The sequence below is a fragment of the Mobula birostris genome, chromosome 7 (genome assembly GCF_030028105.1).
Source record: "Mobula birostris isolate sMobBir1 chromosome 7, sMobBir1.hap1, whole genome shotgun sequence".
In the NCBI taxonomy this organism is placed as follows: domain Eukaryota; kingdom Metazoa; phylum Chordata; class Chondrichthyes; order Myliobatiformes; family Myliobatidae; genus Mobula; species Mobula birostris.
The window spans coordinates 152162723-152188659 of NC_092376.1; the positions used below are offsets into that span (position 1 = coordinate 152162723).

Here is a 25937-nt window from a genome sequence, read left to right on the forward strand (position 1 = left end):
TCTCATCTTATCTTCTTGCTCTTCACATACTTGCAGAATGCCTTGGGGTTTTCCTTAATCCTGTCTGCCAAGGCCTTCTCATGGCACCTTCTAGCTCTCCTAATTTCATTCTTAAACTCCTTCCTGCTAGCTTTATAATCTTCTAGATTCCTATTATTGCCTAATTTTTTGAACCTTTCGTAAGCTCTTCTTTTCTCCTTGTCTAGATTTATAACAGCCTTTGTACACCACAGATCTTGTACCCTACCATCTTTTCCCTGTCTCATTGGAACGCACCCACTCAGAACCCCACGCAAATATCGCCTGAACATTTGCCACGTATCTTCCGTATGTTTCCCTGAGAACATCTGTTTGCAATTTATGCTTCCAAGATCCTGCCTGATAGCCTCATATTTCCCCTTACTCCAATTATACGTTTCCCTAACTTGTCTGTTCCTATCCCTCTCCAATGCTATGGTAAAGGAGATAGAATTGTGATCACTATCTCCAAAATGCTCTCCCACAGAGAGACTTGATACCTGACCAGGTTCATTGCCCCATACCAGATCAATACAGCCTCTCCTCTTGTAGGCGTATCAACATATTGTGTCAAGAAACCTTCCTGAACACACCTAACAAACTCTACCCCATCTAAACCCCTCATTCTAGGGAGATGTCAATCAATATTTGGGAAATTAAAATCTCCCACCACAATGACCCTGTTAATATTACACCTTTCCAGAATCAGTCTCCCTATCTGCTCCTCGATGTCCCTGTTACTATTGGGTGGTCTATAAAAAAACACCCAGTATAGTTATTGACCCCTTCTTGTTCCTAACTTCCACCCACAGAGACTCCGTAAACAACCGTTCCATGAAATCCTCCTTTTCTGCAGCCGTGACACTATCTCTGATCAACAGTGCCAGAGAGAATAATTGGAAAAGAGATATTTTTCTCAACAGAGATGTCAAAATGAGTGGGTGGGGGTGGAGGGTGAAGAGGAGGTGAATAAAATAAAATAATTGTTGGAGGGATAAGAGAGAAGATGAGAACTAGTTTTTCAAGCAAAGAACAGTGAAGATCACGATCCTACTGCCTGAAAGAGTCCTTGAGGCAGAAACTCTCATCACATTTAAAAAAATACACACAAAAAGTGAGGTAGTGTTGAGAAGTGAGAGGTTGTTGTTGTGGCACCACTCAGCTAGATTTCTACTCTCTCTTCTATATGCTGATTCATCACCACCTTTGATTTGGCCAATGACAGTGGTGTGTCATCAGCAAACTTAAATATGACATTGGAGCTGTGCTTGGCCTCACAGTCATGAAGCGCGAAGAGCAAGGAGAACAGGGGGCTAAGCACACAGCCTTATGGTGCACCTGTGCTGATGGAGATTGTGGAAGAGATATTGTTGTCAATCCAAATTGACTGGGGTCTACAAGTGAAGAAATTGATGATGCAATTGCACAAGGAGGTATTGAGGCCAACGTCTTCAAACTTCTTGATTAGATTTCAGGAGATGATTGTATTGAATGCTGAGCTGTAGTCAATAAAGGGCATCTTGATGAATACATCTTTGCCATCCAGATGTTCCATGGTTGAGTGAAGAGTGAAATGGCATCTGCCGTGGACTTTTTATGCTGGTGGGCAAATTGGAGTGGATCCAAGTTGCTTCTCAGGGAGGAGCTGAATTGTTTCACCACCAACCTCTCGAGACACTTCATCACAGTGGATGTAAGTGCTACTGGACAATAGTCATTGAGGCAGGTTACCATATTCTTCTTAAGCACCAGTATAATTGAAGCCTGCCTGAAGCTGGTGGATGCCCCAGATAGTCAATGCAAGGGGTTAAGGATAACAGTGAACATTACAGACTGTTGATCAGCACAGGTCTTTAGTACTTGACCAGATATACTATCTCGGCTGGATTCTTTCTGTGGGTTCACTAAGTGCCTGAATATTGCTGTCATGTCAGCATCAGAGACTGAAATCACAGGGTCATCGGAGACTAGGGGAGTCCGTGAATGTTCCTCCATGTTTCGATGATCAAAGTGAGTATAGGGATATTGAGCTCATCTGGAAGCAAAGCCTTGATGTATGTTGCTTGATTTCACTTTGTAAAAGGTGATGGCACTCAAGCCGTTTCACAGCTGTCAAGCATCCTTCAATGATTCAAGTTTTGTCTAGAATTGCCACTTCAACCATGAGATGGCTTTCCGGAGATTGTACATGGGCCTCTTGTATCTTATTTGTACGCCAGACCTGAACACCTCTAATTTGGCCCTCAGCAGATTGTGAATCTCATGGTTTATTGAGGGCTTCTGGTTGGGGAAGACCCTGAATGATTTTGTGGGGATACAATCATCTACAACTGATTTCATAAAGTCTGTGACAACCGTGCTTCATAATTCTTACATGACTCAGATAAAATAACTTTTCCCCCTTGATAGAATATCTGGAATGAGTCACAAAGTAAAAGCTTGCCATTCAGATAAGAATGGGATTGGAAGAAAATTCTTCACCTAGAATTTGGTGAATCAGTGGAATAAGGATCTGGTGTTTTCCTGGCATACATGCCAAATAAACTATTCTCGGGCTTCAAGCCAGGTGCAGGTATCGATTATAACTGATGTTTCAATGACAAACTCTGCCATCTTCATCAAGGATGATGACTGGGTATGTTTAGTCCAGTGGTATTTATACCCCCGTAGTCCGTCCCTCCTGATTGGTTAGTCCTCATCCAATCAGTTTTCTGCTCCCTCATCATGTTTACAATCAAATTCCGCTTCTTACTTACAGTGAGACCTTTGTCTTTGTTAAAATTCTTTTCCTTTAGTTTTATTTCAATGGTTTCCTTTACCAGGCGGTCCTCAAAGCCATTGATGTGGCACTGTAGTTTTGTGCCATCGAAGTCAATCCTATGGCCATTGTGAATGCAGTTTCTGCTACCGCTGATTTCTCTGAGGAACCCAAACGGATACACCTTCTGTGCTTCTTGATGTGGGTTTCCATCAAGTGCCCCGTCTAGCCGATACCCACTGCTTCACATTCACAGAGAATCTTGTAAACGCCAGCTGACTTGAGCCCCAGGTCATCATAAACCCACATAAACTGTGACTTCTTCATGATCCTGGTGATCCTTCCAGAAACTGTCAATATATACGGAAGACAGGCAGTAGCAATGAGTTCCTCCTCATTGTTAGGTTTCTTGGTTTTTCTGTCAGCCCTTTTAAGGGCCCTGTTGATATCCTTCACCTTGTAGGACTCTAGGCACTTCAACATTTCTATGACCATCTGATCATCCAAACATTCAATTTACGATAGATACGGAGAAGAATGGTTGCCTCACGTTCCTGGACATTCTAATACAATGTAAACAGTGCCAACATCACACCTCCCCAACATAGAGCAGTTCTTTTGACTTTGATTAACTATGCAAAAACCATTTTGGACCTGGAGAGTCTCCCCAGGAAATAAGACAATTGTGCATGACGTTCCTACAGAATGGCTACAAGATGAAGAAAGTCAATTGGGTCGTTAAAAGGGCTGACAGAAAAACAAGGAAACCTAACATGGAGGAGGAACCTGTCACTACCGCCCGCCTTCCCTATATTTCCACAGTCCCTGGAAGGATCGCCTGGATCCTGAAGAAATACCCAATTAATACCATCCACAAACCTGTAAGGAACCTCAAATTTGGGCTACCTGGAGAAATCAGCGGTAGCAGAACACTGCATTCACAATGGCCATAGGATTGACTTCGATGGCACGAAACTGAAGTGCCACACCAATGGCTTTTAGGACCACCTTGTAAAGGAAGCCATTGAAAATAAAACTAAAGGAAAAGAATTTTTAACAAAGACCAAGGTTTCATTCTAAGTAAGAATAGGAATTTGATTGTAAACAAGGTGGAAGAGCAGAAACCTGATTGGATAGGAACTTGCCAATCAGGAGGGATGGACTACAGGGGCATAAATGCCACTGGACTACACTTACACAAGCATCATCCCTGAAGGAGATGGCAGAGTCTGTAATCGAAACATCAGTTATAATTGATACATGTACCCAGCTTGAAGCCCAAGAAGAGTTTATTAATCTTTGGAATACTCTTCCCAAAATGTATTCAAGTTACATATTGATGAATTCTTAGGTATTAATGGAATCAGGGAATATAGACAAATATAGCAGAGTGTTGTTAAGATTAAAAACTTCAACTGCAATCTTATTGAATGGTAAAGTGGGCACAAGGTGCCAAGTAGCCTATGTGGCTCCCATTTCTTATGAACCTAAGAGTAGCTCAGGTTTAAAAAGAACTCTTTTCAATTGGAATAATTTCTCTTCATTAGGAATCAGTTTTGATGAGGTTACATTGGTGGTAGAATAGCATGTTTAAAATGTTAATGAATGCAGCTTTGATTGATAATTAGGTGCAGTGTAAGGAAAATGCAAAGTAGTCACAACTGTCACAAGCCGTTATCCCATTATCCACTGAGGTGTGAAGACTGCTAACATTTTCAATGGATGTCCCAATTCTAGTTGCTGTGTTTTTAGTTCTGATTAGATCACTCCTTGGATAGAAAGTGCACAAAGGTGATTGTCTCCACTCTGCCAGGTTACAGCCCATTAGTGACATTGGAAATAGTTCCTCATTTAATAAATATAGAGTTTTGATGCAGAATGTCATCAATTATTTCAATAGATTATTACACATTATGTTGATAACTATTCAGATTACTACCAGCTGTCAGACATACATAGATACATACTTAGTACACTCACTCACGTAATTTGCTTTTTAAATAAAAAGCTAATGAGTTAAATGTTGAAAGCTGTAATTACCACCTGCATTTTGTTGGTGGTAATTATATTTTTCTAAAAGTATGACCGAGAAAGAGACAGACAAAAATTTATATTTTGTATTTTTTAAACAAAAGATTTCTGTTTTTTTGTAAGTTGAGAGGCTGACTATATTTCAAAATGTTAGTACCGTAGCATTAGGACGTGGACAAATTAGTCAATCAAGACTAAACGATGAAGATAGATTTAAAACACTTTTGTGACATTATGGATCCCGAAGTGTTTTATAGTCGGTGAAGCACCTTTGATGTGCAGTCGCTATTATAATGTAGTTGCCTATGTGAGCACAGCGAGCTGCCACAAACAGCTATGCATTAATATGGTTCAGTAGAGATGGTCAATAATTGCTGACCATGCCAGTAATGCTTAGAACCTTTAAATTATAGCAGTAGGCAGCCTTTGATTCCAGGGGATCATGGTTTTGCACCTCTGCTGAACTGTGTCCTTTCCAGGCTGTAAGTCTGGGTAGGGAGATTTGAAGAACCGGCTGTTTCCCATGCAGTGGGTTCCCCCTCTCCACATCACTGATGTAGTCCAATTTCACATTAAACCTTGCTTGAGTCAAAATTTAGACTCCTCTTCTTCAGCCAAAGTCTAATTTCCAATCTACAGAGATGTCAGATCTGAGATAAACAGCCGTTATTCACAAATGTTATAATATAGTGCAGTACAGTTGAATTCTAGACTCTACAGAAGTGATTGCAATTGTAACTAACTCCGTGTTCTCCATCTATATCAATACTAATCATGGAGTACCTGCTTCCAGCCATAAATCTATCTACTTCAATGGGGTTAAAGTTCAGAGTGCACATGGGTTGCATTCCACTACCATAAGGAACTTTGAATCTAGACCAAATTTCTTCTGCTACATTCTTAGTTAAAGGAATATAATGGCCACTTGGAAAAGACAACAAAAGTGATCTGGAACCTATTGAATTACAATTACCTTCAGAAGATGACCAAGCTAACAAATATCTCAAGTGTCTTCAATCAATGTTGTCACTGCTGATTGTAATCTACTGATATTTCCTTTGATTCTAATATCCGTTGATGGTTTTTAATAATTGAATCCTTGTTTCTCCTTAGTGAAAAGAACTTAGACTTAATAATTAAACTTTTGTCAAAGGAAAGCTTCATGATATTACATTGTTTCTTCAAATGGACCATCTGATGGGCTAGATAATGGCCCTATACTTTAAATCCTGTTTTCAAAATAAGCCTTTCTTTATGGGATAAAATTCTTTTCCACCTGCTGGGCTTAAAGATCTCATGTGAAATAAATTGAAACATAGAACGTAGAACATTATAGCACAGTGCAGGACCTTTGCCCATGATGTTGTGCCAGCCTCTCAACCTATTCTGAGAGTGGGCGAATGTAACCCATTTCATTTTCCCTAGTTGATGCGGCACTTAGGCTGAAAGGGTTAAATAATGCGAATGAGTATGTCCTGTTTGAGGTTGAAGATTATGGGGTGATCTAACTGATAGCTGAAGGATTTGATAGGGAGTGTAGGGAAACCATTTGTTCTACTGTGGAGGGGAGTCTGGAACTGACTACTAGACCAGTCCTACCCCTTACCAAATCAAAAATGCTCAATTTATGTCTATTCAGAATATTTAAGCAAATCTAACACAGCGGTATACTGGATAAACCATAATTTAATTAAACTTCCTGAAACTCTAGGTAGAACATTGGCATTTGAAGAAAAAGTTAAAACCCAAAAATTATTTCCAATTTATAAAAGTTACAAAAATTGTAACTTTGTGACATAAGCTACATTCTGTCAAATGTGCTGTTGGAGACACCATGCTGATTGGTTTCCTATAGCAACAGTCATTTGTTGCATCTCACTGGCAGTGCCAGGAGATTGTCAAAAAAGATGTTTCTTGAAAAATACTCCCGAGAGAAAGCAACATTGCATTTTGACAACAAAGGATAATAAATTGTTGTAGGGAACCCGAAACCAGCATGGTGTAATAATACAGGCCCTCCATAAACTGCAAGATTAAACCAATAAATTGAAAATCCATTTCTATGTGCTACTTGTTTAACAACATAGCTGCTACCATTGAATAATCATAAATTTCATGCTACAGCAAACTTCTATGCTGTTATGCTAATATATGTATATTAATGTTTTGAATTACTCTTTGGCTTGTTGTGTTCTTTTTATTATGAAACCAAAGCCTTTCTCTATTATCCTGTTAAACCCATTGTTCAAGCCCACTATTACCCTAGAGAACTTATTTATTCCTTCCATTCCTTTCTCTCTTTATTTATCCCTTCCCATTTATATACTTAAATTCCGGATCTCTTCTGCCCTCTATACCCCCGTCCCACAGCTTGCAGGTCAAAGGTCCTTTTTTTCTCCCTTGAATGGTTCCTTTCGACCACTCACTCACCTGGCTGAAGTTGTTCTTCATTAAAGAACTTTTCCTTTAATTTTACCTTCTTTCTTCGTCAAAGGTATAGCTATGGCAACATCCAAGAGTCCAAGCTGTGCCTGTCTTTGTGTTCAATACATGGAACAATCTTACTTCAGGTCTCCTGCCTCAATGTGTTTCATTATATTGATGACTGGAATGGTACTGTTTGTTCCACTTATAGTATATGGAACTGTAAAGGTCTTCATCTTTGCTGCCGATGTCTAACCTTCTCTCATTTTTATATGGCCCATATCGGATTCTTCCCTTCTCCTTCTTCATTTCTCCATCTCAAGGTGTAGGCTAGTTAGCAATGTGAGTTTTAAGTTCACTGACATACGTATCTCCTCAATCTTGCTTTTTGCAATCATTCTGTTCCATTATCCCACTTCTCCACTTGTGGTGTATCTATTCTGATGATAAGACTTTCTATACCAGTGTCTTTCTGTTACTTTAACCAATTTTTTTCTTATCCATAGTCATCAGGATGTTGCATCCATGTCCCACATACCTGGTCTCGGCCTGTCAACCCACGAGTCTTTACATTAAATAAATCATTCTTCATACTTTCCAACATTACCGATTAGTTTCCATCATCATACAGTTCTACCCACCTCCTCTTTCAGCATTCTGAACTGATCATTGTCCTTCCCCCCACTCCACCCAATCTCTGGTCTATTTCTCCTTCTCCAACAGCTACTCACCTTTACACAGTATTCTGCCATGTGCCCACAGGAGGTGCAACACCCCTTCCTTTTCTACCACCCATGTAACTAAAGAATCCACCTCAAAGAAGTAGCAATGTGCTTGCACTTCTTCCAACTAAGCGCACTGCATTCAGAGCTTAAGATGTGGTCTCCCCTACACTGCAGTTTAGATGGCTGTGTTACAGAATACCTCCATTTAGTCTACAAAGTTGATTCTGAGCTTTGGTCACCTGTCATTTTAACTCTCCTTCTATTCCTGCTCTGACCTTTGACTTCAGCCTCCTATATTGCTCTAAATATACCTAATATATCTTGGTACCTGAAGCATGATGAACTGTATTTCATTATCCATCCGGTTATGTTGAATCCCATAGGATTAAATCATAAATGAACAATTTCAAATCATCACTTTTTTTATTTCCTCTCTTCCTGCAGATGTGGCTATATCATTATGCTATAATTTGTTTATTTTTCTTTTCTATCTGCAGTACTGCTGTTTTACATAATGCACTCTTGACAAACTCTGCACTCTTTCAAATATGTCTCCATTTCTCTTTCCACCCTTCCCTTCTGAACAATTTAATATGCTATTTTCACACCTTTGCCGTTCTGATGAAGGGTTCCTTTGCTGAAATGTTAATTCTGATTCCCCCACCATTAAAGATGCTGCTTGATCTGCTGTTTCTATTTTATTTTCTGTCTGTTTCTCTCCAGTCAAATGCGATTTCTCATGGATTTCCTCATGATTTTGATTCTAAAGTGGATTAAAAATAAAGAGGAATACTGTTATTGAAATTGAAAGCCTTCAGTGAAAATTCTTTAACAGCTAATTATAATTACCATTTGAAAAAACTTTTGAGGAGTCTATCTCAAAATAATATAAAAATCAGATTGATTTTGTGGACATTTTACCTGAAATTGTTATGCTTGCATAGTGCAGACACATTGCACTGCTGTTGAAAATTTGAGAGGAAATCATTTTTAGCTTGTTGTGCAATCAAGAAATCCTATCAGATGCAATTCCCACATGAGAGTATTCAAATAACTTTGCACTCTTTCTCAAGTGTCTCATTTCTTGTCTTCACCACTATAGCTAAATCAGTGCAGGTAGAATATCATTAGTATGTGTCTGAACATGAAATCACAGTATTTTACATTAATGCTGTACTCCACAGCGCCTGAACCTAGTTGTTATACTCAGAAACAAATAACAGAGAGAAGAATTGTTTTAACTAATTATCTAACTAAAATCTTATTTAACATTCCAAACCTAAAATACAGTCCTAATCTTAATCATGACACAAACCTAAACAAAAATAAGTAATTTTGCATGTCTTGTCTTTTGTCCAGGAGAACGCTGTAAATTGGCAGAGTACAGCAGACTGAAGAGCATCTTATTGGATCTGCAGAGTCAGAAGTATTACCAGCAAGAAAATATGACAACAGATACAGTAACTTTCAAGAGGCATTTAGTGGAAAGCCTGTTCAAAGAGCTTGACATCAATAGTAATGGTTTTGTTGACAACAGTGAACTAGAACAGGTAAATATCAAGATCTGAATCCCTTCTTGCAAGGATTTACTTTACTTTCCTTTTCTTCCTCTTAATAGTGAGCTCGAAGAATACAATTTGACAATGTGTCTTGCCAGCTTATTGAAAGCTTGACAAGCTGGCATTGGTTTATTAATGTTAGATTTTTCTTAGGATATAAGTGATACTATAAAGTAATACAGCATGGGAAAAAGCCTTTCAACATGATCCTGATCAACCATCAGCACTTGCTTGTATTAATCTTACACTGACCCATTCTATTCTCACATTTCTATCAGTTTCCCAGTTTCTGCAACTCACCAACACAAAAAGGGAAATTTAAAGTGACCACATAATCTACCAACCCACGCACCTTGGAGATGGGTGTAGAAGGATTCATCTAAAGAAAACCCTCAACATCGGAGGTCAAGACTGAATCTGGGTGACTAGACTGAGAGGCAGAATCTCTAATAGGTTGTCATTGTACTGAACTCTAAGTGTCTGGACAATGGTGTCTACAGTCCACCACAGGATGCAGTGAGTGCCAAGAGTCATCCAGATCTTGAATACATAAGGGAGCCTGGATTTCATCCCCAATCGATCAATTTGTGTTTGCAGTTATGCAAAAAGCCGAGATATATCACTGCTATTTTGAACTTTAGCATGTTGGTTTTGAACCATTAAACCTGGGAGCTATTAATTCAATGCTATAAACAAAAAACTATTATTATCAATCCTGAAATTGTATAGAGCAAAGAACAGTACAGTACAGGCCAACCTTTTAACCTACTCCAAGATCAATTTAACCCTTCACTCCCACATAGCACTCTATTTTTTTTTCATCCATGTGCCCATCTATCAGTCTCTTAAATCTATCTGCCTCTGCCACCACTCCCAGAAGTGCACACTATGTACTTGCCGCTCTTCGTGTGAAAAAAAACTATCTCTGATACCTCTGACATTCCCCCTATATTTTACTCCAGTCACGTTAAGGGTATGCCCTCACACATCTTGAGCGCAATCCACAACTAGTGAAGGCCAACATGCCATATGCCTTCTTAGCCACCTCCTCAACTTGCATGGCAACTCTGAGGCATATGAGGACTTGGACCTCAAGATCCCACTGTTCCTCCATACTGCTAAAATCCTGCCATTAACCCTATACTCTGCCTTCAAATCCAACCTTCCAAAATGTACCACTTTTCCAGATTAGCCTCCATCTGTCACTTCACAGTCCAAGTTTCCATCCTGCCAATCTCCCACTGTAACCTACAACAATCTTCTACCTTATCCACAGCACCACCAACTTTCATGTCATCTGCAAACTTACTAACTACCTATCCACTTCTCAGCTAAACAATTTATGAACATCACAATGAGCAGGAATCCCAAAACAGATCACAGTGGAACACCACTAGTTACAGACTCCTGGGCAGAATACTACTATTGATCTGCCTTCTGAACGGAAGACAATTCCTCCCACATAGCCCTCCATTTTTCTTTCATTCATGTACCTATCTAAGAATCTCTTAAATGTCCCGAATGTATCCTCTTCTACCATCACCTGTGGCGGTGCATTCCACATGCCTTGTGTAAAAAAAAAAATAACCTACCTTAGAAAGAGAAAGCTGTTCAGCCTCAAGTCTATGGCGGCTCAAAGAATGTTTTCATGAATGCCACTCCTCATTTTTTCCCCTGTAGGTCACTTATGCCCATCACTCTCTGATGATTCTCCTGCCACCTACTTACACAAGGATAATTCATAGCAACTACTCCACCTACAAGCAACTCCTTGGCATGTGGGAGGAAACCAAAGAGCCCAGGGAAGACTAGGACAACCACATGAAGCAAGGGCAAACTCCACATAGACCACACTGGAGATCTGGCTTGAACCTCAGTCACTGAAGCTATGCAGCACTCTATTCACAGTGGCCTGCATACAAAAAAAACTGTATTTTTAAAAACTAAATATTTTGCTGAGAATGTGGAACTTATTACTAATGAAAAGTGGTTGAGGTGAAGAGAATGGGTGTATTTAAAGGAAAACTAGATAGTAAATGAAGAAAAAGAAAGTTATACTAATGGAGTTAGTGAGAAAGCATGTGACAAGTAAACCTAATCTATCTTTAAAAGGTCATATTGTACTTCCTTGCTCTATTATGGACTACCATTAGCCAGACCCGTATTAAACTGTATAATGGAGATTTTTGTTGTTAATTTGAAACTTTGGTTTTCTTGTTCACTTCCTATTCAGCCGTGCCTTAATATATCGGAGATTTTGCCCATCAGAATTTTCACCAGTTTTGTCTACTGAACAAGTTCACATACGAATGAGTTGGCACGTACAGTACAGAAACATAGAAAATAGGCGCAGGAGTAGGCCATTCGGCCCTTCGAGCCTGCACCGCCATTCAGTATGATCATGGCTGATCATCCAACTCAGAACCCTGTACCAGCCTTCCCTCCATACCCCCTGATCCCTTTAGCCACAAGGGCCATATCTAACTCCCTCTTAAATATAGCCAATGAACTGGCCTATCATTAGTCACTGTCCTGGCTTCAGGTCCCTTGTGCTCAGGGTCTACCAGTTTCTAAGCTTTCTTCAGAATAATGCCCCGTCATTATCCGAGATAGTGGTAGCATGTGTGAAATCAAATGGCAGTCTTCTCAATCTCGGATTTTAAGTTGTTCCTTCAACATACGGCAAGGTTGCAGGAAACTGCAATGAGAAAGACTTGAGTGGTGTTGTTGTGAGAGGGAAAGAAGAAAGTGATGGTGCAATTGTAAGGCAGACGTATGGGTTGAGAAGGTGTTGGGCACCAGGAAAGGCTAGGTCTAAGGTTCCAGATATCTTCAATGAATTAAGACCTGCTGCAGACTATTCCAGTGGTCAAACCCGTCAGTTCAAAGGTTTATGCATCTATGTCCATCCTTTGCCGGTTGTCTACTGCAGATTCCAGTTGTGCATCACCTTATTTTGTTAAGGAAAGTGAGATGTATTAGTTAATCTCATGCAAAGTGTTTGGCAGATGTGGCTATCGCAACTGAAACACCATTGGTTAAGACTGTCTGTGATCTGTATGGGTAGTAGGTGTATCTGTGTGTGGCTAACAGTGTTGCTAGGTGTGAGGTATGATACAACATCTGATTGTCATATTTGTGATGTGGGACTATCAACACTCATGGTAAAATATTGAATCTATTGTATACTTATTGGTTTTGACTATCCATGAGGATCTTGAACACATGATAGCATCTTCAACCAAGTATAACCCCAATGGCTATCCTGTCCCACTCTCCTCTAAGCATACATCTGGATGACCACCTGAGCATAGGGCAATTCTCCTAATTTGCATCACTTCTGTCAAATCTTCTGAGCAAGTATGGATTGGGACAGACCGTTTGCTGGCAAAGGTGTACTTGGTAGGTGGAAGGCCTTCAAAAGAGAAGATTTGAGAGCACAAAGCTTGTTTGTGTCTGCCAGAATAAAAAGTGAAAATAGCAAGTGTAAGGAAGCCTTGGTTTTCAAGAGATATTGAGGCCCCGGTTAAGAGAAAAAAAAAGAGGTGCATAGCAGGTATAGGCAGGTAGAAACAAATGAGGTGCTTATGGAATATAAGAAATGCAAGAAAACACAAGAAGAAAATCAGGAGGGCTAAAAGAAGGCATGAAATTGCTCCAGCAGACAAGGTGAAGGAGACTCCTAAGGGACTCTACAGATAAATGAAGAGCAAAGGGATTGCAAAGGGCAAAATTGGCCCTCCGGAAGATCAGAATGGTAACCCATGTGTGGAGCCAAAACAATGGGAGAGATCTTAAATAATTTTTTTTACATCTGTATTTACTCAGGAGACATAGAAACACAGACAATCTATAGCACATTACAGGCCCTTCAGCCCACAATGTTGTGCCAACCATGTAACCTACTCGAGAAGCTGCCTAGAATCTCCCTACTGCAAAGCCCTCTATTTTTCTAAGCTCCATGTACCTATCTAAGAGCCTCTTAAAAGACCCCATTGTATCCGCACCTACCACTTTCACTGGCAGTGCATTCCACGCACCCACCACTCTCTGTGTGAAAAACTTGCCTCTGACATCCCCCTTGTACCTGCTTCCAAGAATCTTAAAATTCTGCCCCCTCAGGTTAGCCATTTCAAACCTGGGAAAAACCCTCTGGCTATACACATAATCAATACTTCTCATCATCTTATACTCCTCTATCAGGCCACCTCTCATCCTCTGTCACCCCAAGGAGAAAAGGCCAAGTTCACGCAACCTATTCTCATAATGCATGCTCTCCAATCCAGGCAACATCCTTGTAAGTCTCCTGTGCACTGTCTTTAGAGTATCCACCTCCTTCCTGTAATGAGGTGACTAGAACTGAACACGGTCCCTCTGATCCTCCACACTGCCAAGAGTCTTAGCATTAATACTATCTTCTGCCATCATATTTGACCTACCAAAATGAACCACTTCACACTTACTTGGGTTGAACTCTATCTGCCACTTATCATCCCAGTTTTGCATCTTATCAATGTCCCACTGTAACCTCTGACAGCCCTCCACACTATCCACAACACCCCTAACCTTTGTGTCATCATCAAATTTACTAACCCATCCCTCCACTTCCTCATCCAGGTCATTTATAAAAATCACAAAGAGTAGGGGTCCCAGAACAGATCCCTGAGGCACACCACTGGTCACCGGCCTCCATGCAGAATATGACCCATCTACAACCACTCTTTGCCTTCTGTGGGCAAGTCAGTTCTGGATCCACAAAGCAATGTCTCCTTGGATCCCATGCCTCCTTACTTTCTCAATAAGCCATGCATGGGGTACCTTATCAAATGCCTTGCTGAAATCCATATAGGCTACATCTGCTGCTCTACCTTCATCAATGTGTTAAATCACATCCTCAAAAAATTCAATTAGGCTTGTAAGGCACGACCTGCCTTTGACAAAGCCATGCTGACTATTCCTAATCATATTATGCCTTTCCAAATGTTCATAAATCCTACCTCTCAGGATCTTCTCTGTCAACTTACCAACCACTGAAGTAAGACTCACTGGTCTATAATTCCCAGGGCTATCCCTACTCCCTTTCTTGAATAAGGAATAACATAAGGAGCAACCCTCCAATCCTCCGGAACCTCTCCTGTCCCCATTGATGATGCAAAGATCATCGATAGAGGCTCAGCAATCTCCTCCCTTGCCTCCCACATTAGCCTGGGGTACATCTTGTCCGGTCCCAGCTTACCTAACTTTCAGGATGTATATTATATACATTTCTCTGGTATTAAATTCGACCTTTGAACCTTTGATGGTTTCCAAAAGCTCCAGCACATCCTCATCCTTAATATCTACATGCTCAAGCTTTTCAGTCCGCTGTACATCATCCCTACAATTGCCAAGATCCTTTTCCGTAGTGAATACTGAAGTAAAGTATTCATTAAGTACCTTTGCTATCTCCTCCAATTCCATACACACTTTTCTGCAAAATTTACAAGAATGGTTCCGAGTCTGGAGCACCTGAGTTATAAGGACAATTGAACAGGTTAAGACTTTATTTCTCAGAACATAGAAGATTGAGAGGACATTTGATAAAGGTATACAAAATTATGAGGGGTATAGATACGGTAAACGCAAGCAGGTTTTTTCCACTGAGGTTGACTCGGACACCAACCAGAGGTCATGACTTAAGGGTGAAAGGTGAAAGTTCTAAGGGGAAACTTCTTCATTCAGAGGGGCATAAGAATGTGGAATGAGTTGCCAGCACAAGTGGTGCTTGCGAGCTTGATTTGAAAGTTTGGATAGGTACGTAGATAGTAGGGGTATGGAGGCCTATGGTCCCGGTGCAGGTTAATGAGCATCGGCAGTTTAAATTGTTCAGCATGGACTAGATGGGCCAAATAGCCTGTTTCTGTGCTGTACTTCTCTATGACTCTCTGACTTGTTATTTACAAACACTGTAGTCTATTCTTTCTAATAACATAGGATTCTTCAAGCTCCCTCTCTCAGGTTCTTTTTGGACTGATTGCCTGCATTCTCTGCAGCCCACCCTTTAGAGGTACAGGCTAGCTTTGAATAGAGTTGCCTGTCTGTGACATTATCTCCCTGCTGATGTGTTCAGCCAATTTACAGTATTTAATGCTGGCTTTGCACTAAAATCCTGATGATCGGGCAACACAGTAATACACTGCCCTCACTGGGTATGGGTTGATCAGCAACTGTGACGCTTGTGCTATTTGCAAAGGCTATAATCTGTGCTCCCCTTTATTTCCTCAATGAACTTTTTTTAAGGTTATTACATTTCAGAACTTTCCATGGCTGTCCTTAATTCAATTATCATAGTCAAGAATACTACCTATCATGCTAAATTAGTAACCAGCATGGACTTTTTAAAATCATTAGTTATGGTGCATTAAGTGCATCACAATGAATGTTTTTTAAAAAAGGCTAACTAATGATTTTCAAAGCTGTTCGAGTCCTTCCAGATTTGCCCTAACTGTAATCTGTTTTCTCAGTTATGCCAGCCAAAGTTGTGTGATCTAGGTTGCCCATCTTGAAAGGATGGTGGTGGCAAGTTCAACAGTAACTTGCAAAAATTGAATGACATATGTGTGTGAAATAAAAATTCCAGGGACAATTTTTTTAACAGCTAGTTAAAGGGACAATTTGGATATACTTCTCACAGAACCAGCACTCTATGATTTAGGAAATAATAACCAAGGTGGTGTGTCATTGATATAGAGGTGCAAGTATCAATTACAGAGGGACCAAAGACAAGCTTCAGTGTGCCAAGAATTAATATTATTTTGCACTGTATTGTCCTGGAGTTCTCCAATTTTCCCTAACTGTGTACATGAATGTGTGAGAGAAGTGTGTGAAAAATAACTAAGTACTTTTGCGAAGGTGAGAAACACAGTTTGTGTAGGAGGGAAGGAGCGATGCTTTGGAAGGTACTGCAATCTGGAGCAGCGAGTACCAGTTACTCTTTTCAGTTTCCTTTGCTATTGCAACTGAAACTAACCCAAAATTTCAGCTCATCAAAATCTAAATTGTCTCAAAATTCTGACACTATTCTAATTATAGACTGTTTTGAAATATCTATAAAACTTTGTATCAAATGCACAATGATTTGCTGCCACAGATGATATGCTGCTTAATGTGCATTGCTTGACTTTTATACCAGGATTCACTGTAACATATAGTAAATCTTCATCCCCAACTGAGGAGAACAGCAAAATATTTTGCTCTAAAAAACTAAAGTGTTTGTCTTTAAAGCCACCATTAAGCTTCTGCTAACATTCAGCTCCAGGAAAGCAGCATCAGGAGACTAAAAGCATATTTCTTTTAAGGTTGAGATTCTAAAAACAGGGTTTGAAAAATATTAATGGGAAATTTATGCCCTTAGTCAAACATTGCTAGTTTCTCAACAAAGCACACTTGCGATAAAAGTTTGACGTTTGTATTTTTTTAAGTTTACTGAAGCTATGTTTAATTTTGTCAGGCAATGACACAGGATGCCCTTGATCACGACCCACTTGACTGCAACTTATTTGATCTTCTTCAGTACGATGACTACAATAATGACAGGATGCTGACTCTAGAAGAACTCTACACAGCATTCCGTAAGTTCCGTCCAAGAAGTGTGTTATTATGATCCTCTGTAAATATGTTTAACCTGGTAAAATGGCTACTGTGCACCTGGTGTAGCACAAGCTTAAGCATTTTAAACCACACATTTAGTTCATGTTGGTAGCATGTCCTGCTGGGACCAGTATTGCGTTGGGTTAGCTTCAGCTTAAAAGAATTTTAGACTGATTAGGAATTGTTAGCAGTCAGTGTTTTGCTTTGTGTACTGTAATATTATCACATAAGTTGAATATTTTGGAATGCAAAGCAGTGCTGTGGTTGAAGGATGCAAACTGGTCCTTTTCCACCCTGAACAAGTTGAATCATTTTCTAGTGGTTCTATGAGTGAAAGCTACAAAATAGCAGAAGTAAGTTATCTTTTAGTATCTCTTTTTTTCCAGTTAGCCCGTTTCAGAGATAGATTTATTGCCATCAACTTAACTATGAATGGTTTATCTGAACAGAAAAAGAGGGGAAGTTGTAGTATATTTAATATCTAATATCAGTGATGGCATCCACCAGAGAATGCCAATTTGTTGAAGTGTTTTTATAACAACTGAAGATGCAGGAGATGCTCAGCGGGTCAAGCAGTCTATGTGCGGAAGGTGTGGAAGTTAATGTTTCATGTTGATGACCTTTTATTAGAGCAGATCTAATCAACAGTTGAGATTTCTAGCACCTTCATGATTTTGTTGTTGTTTTATTGCAAAAATACTGTGGGTTTCAGTGCCCACAACAATATTCAGTGTAAAATTCATAAAATATTTTTAACCTGGCATATTATAATCCGGTGCTCTCTGGTAAGCCTCACTTTGGAAGGAGCAGTTGGGTTGATGAAGAGCTAGCACTTAGAGAATGGCTCATTGGTAAAGAGACTTCCCAAGCTGACACAGGAGCAGTGCTGAGCGAGCACCTGGGCCTGCTCTTGATTAGTGAGCTCCTGTCAAGTACAGCAAGTGCCAGATTATCAAGCTCTTACTATATTCCTGATGGTAATTTCTTGCTTGTGCTGGTGCTCATCCACAGGATCTCCTGTAGATCCCATATGCTGACATTCTGAGTTATTTTGATCAATTGTAGTACCACAATGCTATATATTTCCTGCAAAGAGTGGATCTGAAATCTGCAAAGCAAAGGCACTGAATTATAAGGGAATGTGTGTGTGTGGTTGAGGGTTGACAAGTGGAGTGGATAGAGACAATAGTCTATTCCTGTATGTATTACTTCAGGCCCTTAAACCCAGCTGTTGCCCTGGAGAGCAGGAAAGAGACTTGCTGGCAGTTTCTAAATTAGACTGATTTACTTTTTTTACAAATTACTTGCTGCATCAGTGAGGAAATGAGTCATTTGCACCTGGGAGTTCGGAAACAATGTTCCTTTGGAGATTCCCTTGTGTGTCCCCCGTTCTTAATCTGAGTAGTGAATGGCATCACCAAAATTGCAAAGACACTACAGCTACAGGGAAGGTTTGAATACATTAAAGAAGGACACTCTTCATTTTTTTTCGTCTTCGCTAAATTAATGTGGTAGCAGAAGGCAGAGTTTGCTTGAGTTAAGCATTTGAGCCTACTATGGCCAAGGTTCAGAAATCTACTAGAATTTTATGGCTAGCCATTGGAAACTGCAGCTAATTTTAAGAAAATGCATTTAATTTAACTATAAATAAAGTATACAAGAAAGGTCTGTTTAAAAGTAATCTAATGAACAGCAGGGTGGTTGTAGGAGCACCCTCCAGTGTTGTACACAAGAACTGATCATACTTAACTATGCAATGATATTTTGCCATATGTTCTAACAAATGCAACAATGCTACCTGCTACTTTAATAGAGCATATACTGATGCTTTTAAATAAGTTAAGGGTGATGTAGTTACATTATACAGTAACATTTTAATCCATTTAACTTTTTTTCTGATAGTGAGGAGTAATGAGATAAACTGTTCTTTGTGAAGTAATGACCATTTATGCATTTTTCTTCAGGCTGTGTGGCTTTATTAACTACCAGAAGCTTGATAGTTTAGTCTTAGTTGTTTGGGTGATATTCAGCTGTCAACATTAATCAATGCTTTGTTCTTGTATTATGTTCATCCAATGTCATCTAAACCCTTAGCTGTCAATATGACAATCTTGAGCATAATGCTTACTAAGCCTTTAATGGATGTATATGTGATAATGGGTAGTAGTCTCCATGTCAAAGGTTTAAGAAAATTTATATGATATTATCAAAATGTTTATATGTACGTATATGATGCCTTTAAATCTTCTCAATATGTAGTAGAACTGAGAAAAGTGCTCCATGAATCATGTGGAGTTTTCCACTGATTCTTTCTCTCTGCTGTTGTCTCTGTCCTTGTACATAAAGCCCTTTGTTTATATCACTCACCTTCCCATTTTTGATCATACTATTACTATTTCTTTCAAACTTATGAATGATGTCTTAATCCCAAAATTCTTCTGATTCTTTTAAACAAAGATGTTCAGTAATTGAGATAAAGGAGGAAGTTGGAAAGATAAGTCCCAAAGTTGACATCCAAAACAGTCTGATTGTAGTAGCTAATGAACAATATCATCTGGACCAGCCTCTGTCCTTCTGTTTATACACAGCTTTATTTCTTTATTACTTTTTTTTAAGTATTTATCATCTTCTATTTTCCGTATTAATTCTTTCTCTGCATTAGTTTCACTGTTCCTTCCTTTACTTCCTTTTCCTTCCCCAGATGTTTTTGGGCTCTGTGAAGTTGAAAAGTTGGTATTGAGTTGGTTGACCTGAGAGAATGGTAGCTACCTGGAACTGAATGATGAAACAAGAATTTATCAGTAGCTTCAAATGGCATAATGAAACATCTGCATAAATTTCAACTATTTCATGGCATTCATTTAAACCCTGTGTTTTATGGACTACTTTTAATCCATTGATGGAACTACTTTGTGATTTAATATTTTTCAACAAAAAAGTCTGGATATATCTTTGGCATATCAGTCATTTCACTTCCATGCTGAATTCAAGAGGAGCATCGTGTAATTAAGGACATACATTATTTTATGACATGTAATCACCCTGGCAATCTACTTCCATATCTTGCCACAAAAGCACTATGGACACCTACACTATCCATAGGGGGTCACCATAACTTAGCAGGCGACTCGACGGCACTCAACAACAACAAGAACATTCAGAAATATGTGACAGCAGATTACATAATCATAATGTGAGTTAACAATTAGTTTTTCTTCTATCCCCTCATCCGACATTCAATAATAAGCAAATCTTCCATTGTTCTAGATATTGATATCAAATGTGGATTAGGGATAGGTTTCAGGAGTACCTGCTGTGTCAGAGAGTGATTGAATATAGGGTTTGGATCAGAGATACATTTATGCTGAAGTTTCATTTGCAACCATCACTTCAGCAATAAAAGAAAATGGACATCTAACAGATTACAACGAAGACAGGATGGGAGTTAGACTTCTTGCACAGTTCCAAGTAGTTTTCGGAGTACAAGTAATGAGAGTTCGGAAGCAATTTGGGTCTGTCCTCTCACACTTAATGCATAGAAGAGAAAAAAAGGGAAAAGCAATTTTTTTGGTGCAAGTAGGGCCAATCTTTTCTTTATAAACAGATTTAATATAGACACTTTTGTTGTCTTTTTCAGTAATTTGTTAGGTGGTCAAATCAGCTATAAAATTAAGAAGTCATCTGGAAAAATGTGCAAAAATAAATTCAAGTGTGTTACAAGGTGCAAATTATTTTACAGATAACACTTCCTAATAGGGACTGAAAGGAGCTTTCACACAACTTAATTCTTGCTAAAATGAGATGTTAATGGAATGTGTTGTCTTCATTGCAGATTATTATGTCTTTTTCATTGCAACATTTATTCTTAAATAACTTGGAACACAACTGGAGAAGGTTTGGAAATGGCTGAGAATTAGGACTGCAATAGGAATTTTCTTCACTGAGCATGGCATATGTTGGAATTCACTAATCTTGCTGAGGAACCAAAGTCGCTGAATAATTATGAGGCAAAGCTAGTTAAAGGGGCATCAACGGTGTGATATTGAGATAATATTGAATGCTGGATGACCTACTGTTACATCTGTCATCTATTTTCTTACCTTTTGATCTCCCAGTCGCACAATTTCTCAGTACAAAATAAACAAATAGAAATATTGCCATGGGGAGGTACGAAATGCAACTCAGAAATTATATCTTTAAAAGTTGCCAACAGACTGCAAATTTCCTAAACTTAGCTCATGTAATTTAAAAAAAAGTTCTCTAAAACTTTCTGAACTATTTCCCTAAACTGTACAACTTCTGTGAAAACAGATTTTCACCAAATCAGTTAGAGTGGTATTCGTATACTCTTTTGTATTTTAGCGTGCAGCAAATAGAGATGTATCACTATCTATAACAGGCAGTAACTCTCAACTAGAGCTCAGAGTCTGATAAAACAATGCATCAAAGTTATAGTACAAGGTGGCCTCAGCTTTTAAAACTACTCTTTCACTTGTATACACTCTACTCAGTAAGAGAGCTGCAAGTTGAGCTTCAACCTTGTCCAACTACCACCTTCCTGGGTGCTCATGAGGTATCTGTACATTGAGTTGAAGTTTTAAACACTTGGTAATATGCTGAAATAGCAATTACTGCCCTAATGTTACCCTAAACTTTGCCCTAAGGGATGCCCTACATATACCCTGATGTACTTGGGTTAAATGAGGAAGCTGGTGCATTGACTTTGCCACATTTAGAAGCTCACATGCAGCCATGATATCCTTCCCTGTCCCCTCTGACTGCTTCCAAATCTCCTCATACATTTTGAAACATCCTTTGAGTGTCAGTTAGATGTCATGGCAATCGAATTTAGCCGAGCTCTATTGTCACTCAGTCAATTATTCTGATAGGTGCTGTTAGAAGAAATTAGGAGTAGAAATTCGTCCAGGTTTTTTTACCCTTTAAATTTATCTTAAAGGTGCTTAGACTGGTTAAAATACCTACAATTGCCACCTTGACAGAGATGAATTAATCAGCTTAGTCTCAAGTGTGGGACTTTCTGCGGTCTGCATGGCTGTAAAAATTATTAATTATGGAATTTGTTGACAATAAACATTTATATGATTATAAGTAAAGTGCATTGATTACATTGAATTATGCACTATCAAGCAAATCAAATAAGATTTAAAAGGATGGCATAGCAGAAATAAAACCAGTAAAAGTGACTCTTTCTCTTTCTCCTGAAAAGGCCAAAAAACTTAAAATTAGGCAGTTTGCCTCCAGTTTGTGAATTTCATTCAGGTCTGGAATCCTCTAGTAGGAGAGGTACAGCAGACTACATTTACACACTTTTTTCCAATTCTGTGTGTATAGCTGGAGAAACAAAAATAGATGGACCTCTCTTGTACATTCCTGACCCAGAGAGTCAATAGTTAATAGTATTCTGAGCCTAATACATTTCACCTCAACACAAACAAAATTCATTGAAATTGACTTTTTGATGTTTATTGGTGCCAAGAACATGCATATCCTCAAAAATATTGTAATCAGTGCCAACCTTCAATTATTTTTATTTCGCATCAAAGATAAAACTGTGTGGGAGATGGTCAATGCAACCAGCACTGAAAATTGTTTCCAGCCGAATGGGCTAGTTAATCAGAAAGAAAAAATAATTGCATCAATCAGTATCTTAAGAGTCCCATTATGAATTGTGGTGATGGGCTGGGAATAATTTGTCTGAGGGTCACCTGAATTTGACAGAGCAAAGTTCTCCTAATGTTTCCGAAAGTCCTGGTGATCATGAAAGAAAGATTAAAGCAGTGTCTGCTGGTGTCTGTTATCACATGGAAATTACTGGCTTCCTGCAGAAGTAAATAATTTGTTTGGCAGGAGATGGTCAATTAAATCTGAGAAAATAAGTTATCATTTTAACTTAGGTATAGATTCCCAACAACTTAATATATCTGTCCACTTTCAGAGTGGACTTTCTACCATGCCATTTGTTCTTCATTATAAGCTGTAGTAGGTTACTGCCTAGTTGAAAATGCAAACTGTCCTCTATGGTGATGCAGAGTGCAACAGTCTGCTCAAACAGCAACCCAGACCAGTTGTTATTGTGAAGAGTTTGGAACTAAATGTACAGCTCAGTGTTTTTTGGATTACAGATAGTGACCTAATTTATATGTTAAAACACTCAAGACTCAACAATTAGTCCTTGCAACACACATCAAAGTTGCTGGTGAATGCAGCAGGCCAGGCAGCAGCTCTAGGAAGAGGTACAGTTGACGTTTCAGGCCGAGACCCTTCATCGGGACAATTAGTCCTTGTTTCAGTTCAACTCAGACCCTCTCCCTCACCAAGACCGTATCAGTGACGCTTCCGGATCACGAACTCAAAAATCTAACCAGCCTTATTGTCAGTCTTCAATATGCTCTCAGTCTCACAGGATACATTTTTCTTTGCAAACTGTGACATACTTATTCAGATTTGAGAGATGAATCCCCAAATACTGTACAGTCCACCAACCCAAAGCAATCCTGTAAATACTCCTGCACCTCCCTTGACCATTTTTCTTGGTCCTCACCACTGGTGCTGGCTGTGACGGTGAATTTAGTCCTAAATGGGAATATTTGAAGATGCCCATTGGAACATCACCTTGGAAAGAGGTGGGGACAGATGTGGCGGAGATGAAAGAACTGAGAAAGGAATGGCATCGCACACCTGCCTATACACCAGGTGATCGGACGTTCTAAATCCAAAGTGTGGGCGTGAGATGGTATAGTTAGCATTATTGATGGTGGTGTAATGGTGGTCAAGTGTTATGGCTCCTCTGATTCCACAGGTAATAGTAGTTGATAGTAGTTGTTCAGACTTCTTCAAACTGGCATAGTTGAAATTCCTTGAAATGATAGGGAAGGTATCCGGGTGTGCTGTTACGTGCCTGCTGATCATGGTGCTCAACTCCTCCAGTGCCTGCTTGACATGGGCCTGAGGTGAAATGTATACCACTACCAGGATGATGGCAGAAAACTCCTTCTGCAGATAAAATGGATGACATTTGACCATTAGATGTTCCAGATCGTGTGAGCAGGACTGAGACTAAACTGCTACGTCTGTACACCATGCTGAGTTAATCACAAAGCATACTCCACCTCCTCTGTCTTTAAAAGACTGAATGGTCCTGTCTTTGCAATGAATGTTGAAGCCCTCCGGCTGCAGAGCTGCATCTGAGATGGTGGAGGTTAGCCAAGTTTCTGTGAAGCAAAGTACACAGCAGTCCCTGATATTCCTCTTGTACTGCAATATTGGTTTGAGGTCTTCAATTTTATTTTCCAGAGACTTATGTTCACCAGCAGGATGGTCAGAAAATAGGGTCTAAGTGCGCTGCATTTCAATCGTACCTGTAGACTGAAGTGCCTTCCCTGCTTCCGTTCTCTTAAAGGGGAACTGCACTTGTAACCTGAGCTTGCCATCCAGAATCCACTGTATCAACAGTGTTTTTAAGCATCTTTAAACAATACTGCTTACTGAAGTACCCATGGCTATGACTGTGTGTTTCAGCTGTAGTCGTCCTAAATGGGAATATTTGCATTGGAACATCACCTTGGAAAGAGGTGGGGACAGATGTGACGGAGACAAAAGAACTGAGAAAAGGGAATGGCATTTTTGCAAGTGACAGGGTGGGAAGAGGTATAGTCAAGATAGATGTGGAAATTGGTGAGTTTATAAAAGATATCAGTAGACACAGATGGAAACAGAAAGATGAAAAAGGGGAGCACGGTGCCAGAAATTGACCAATTGAATTTAAGGGCAGAGTGGAAGTTGGAGGCAATGTTAATGAAATTGACACACTGAGCCTAGGAGCATGAAGCAGCACAATGCAGTTGTGGAGAATAACCAGAAATTACATTACCAATCCACTATTATCAATGCAACAGTTTATTTCCAAGAGGTTAAGATGTTTCAGTTAAGCTAACGAGATATTTTAATTAAGCCAGAACCTTACTATTTAGGAAAATTGCTTCTCATAGGTTGTATTATCATAAACCCATGGTAGTGCACATTAGTTTGTAAGATAATCTAACTTTTTTCATGGTATTCTGCATACTTTTATGTAACTTTATGTCTTACTTTATGACATTTGGTTGGTTCATTCCTTGCACAGCTCATAACCAGGCAATGTGGTCGGTGGTTCTGTGCATGGCAAATCAAAAGATGTCTGCTTGAAATCCAAATAAGTTTTACAACTAAGTTTCAAAATCCAGTGCTTGTATTACAAGTAATTTATATGCACACATATGAAGAGTCAATACAGGATTAAAATTTAATCATTTGTAAAGTTCATTATGTTCTGTACACATGAATGAGTCCAGTATCAATATAATCTGTTATACCTCATTGTACAAAGTGCTGATTTATAATACCTCAGAACTCTTCTGTTTGATGCCTTTGTTCTGGTGCATTTAATCTTAAAAGAACAAGAAAGAGATGATAATTGAATCAGATGGTGAATTAGTTAATTATGTTATTGAATTATTTGAATTATTGGAAATCAAAAGACTAATGCAGAAAGAGCCGATTTCAAAAAGGTAATGCTACATTTGGTTAAAATATATCTGACAATACCAATATGGGCTCAGAACTGTTTTATTTACTCCATTTAATGGGAGCCAGATAATTTAAAAATGCAGAAGTAATAAATGTAGAAATTACTGGAAATACTCAGCATGTCAAGCAGCAGAGGAGAAGAGAGAGAGAAAAATAAAGTTAATATATCTCATGTTAATGAGCATGCATCAAAAATAGGAAAAGTTA

General features: G+C 39.1%; 1 protein-coding gene across 4 annotated transcripts in view; it reads left to right on the forward strand.

Moving 5' to 3' along the window:
• The window catches only part of LOC140200858 (follistatin-related protein 5-like), a 681870-nt gene that overhangs the window by 442261 nt on the left and 213672 nt on the right, over positions 1 to 25937 (forward strand). For all 4 annotated transcript variants that reach the window (XM_072264488.1, XM_072264491.1, XM_072264489.1 and 1 more), the window contains exons 5-6: positions 9316 to 9506; positions 17005 to 17125. In XM_072264488.1, coding sequence (XP_072120589.1) covers positions 9316 to 9506; positions 17005 to 17125 — 312 coding nt within the window. The remainder of the gene's footprint in view (positions 1 to 9315; positions 9507 to 17004; positions 17126 to 25937) is intronic.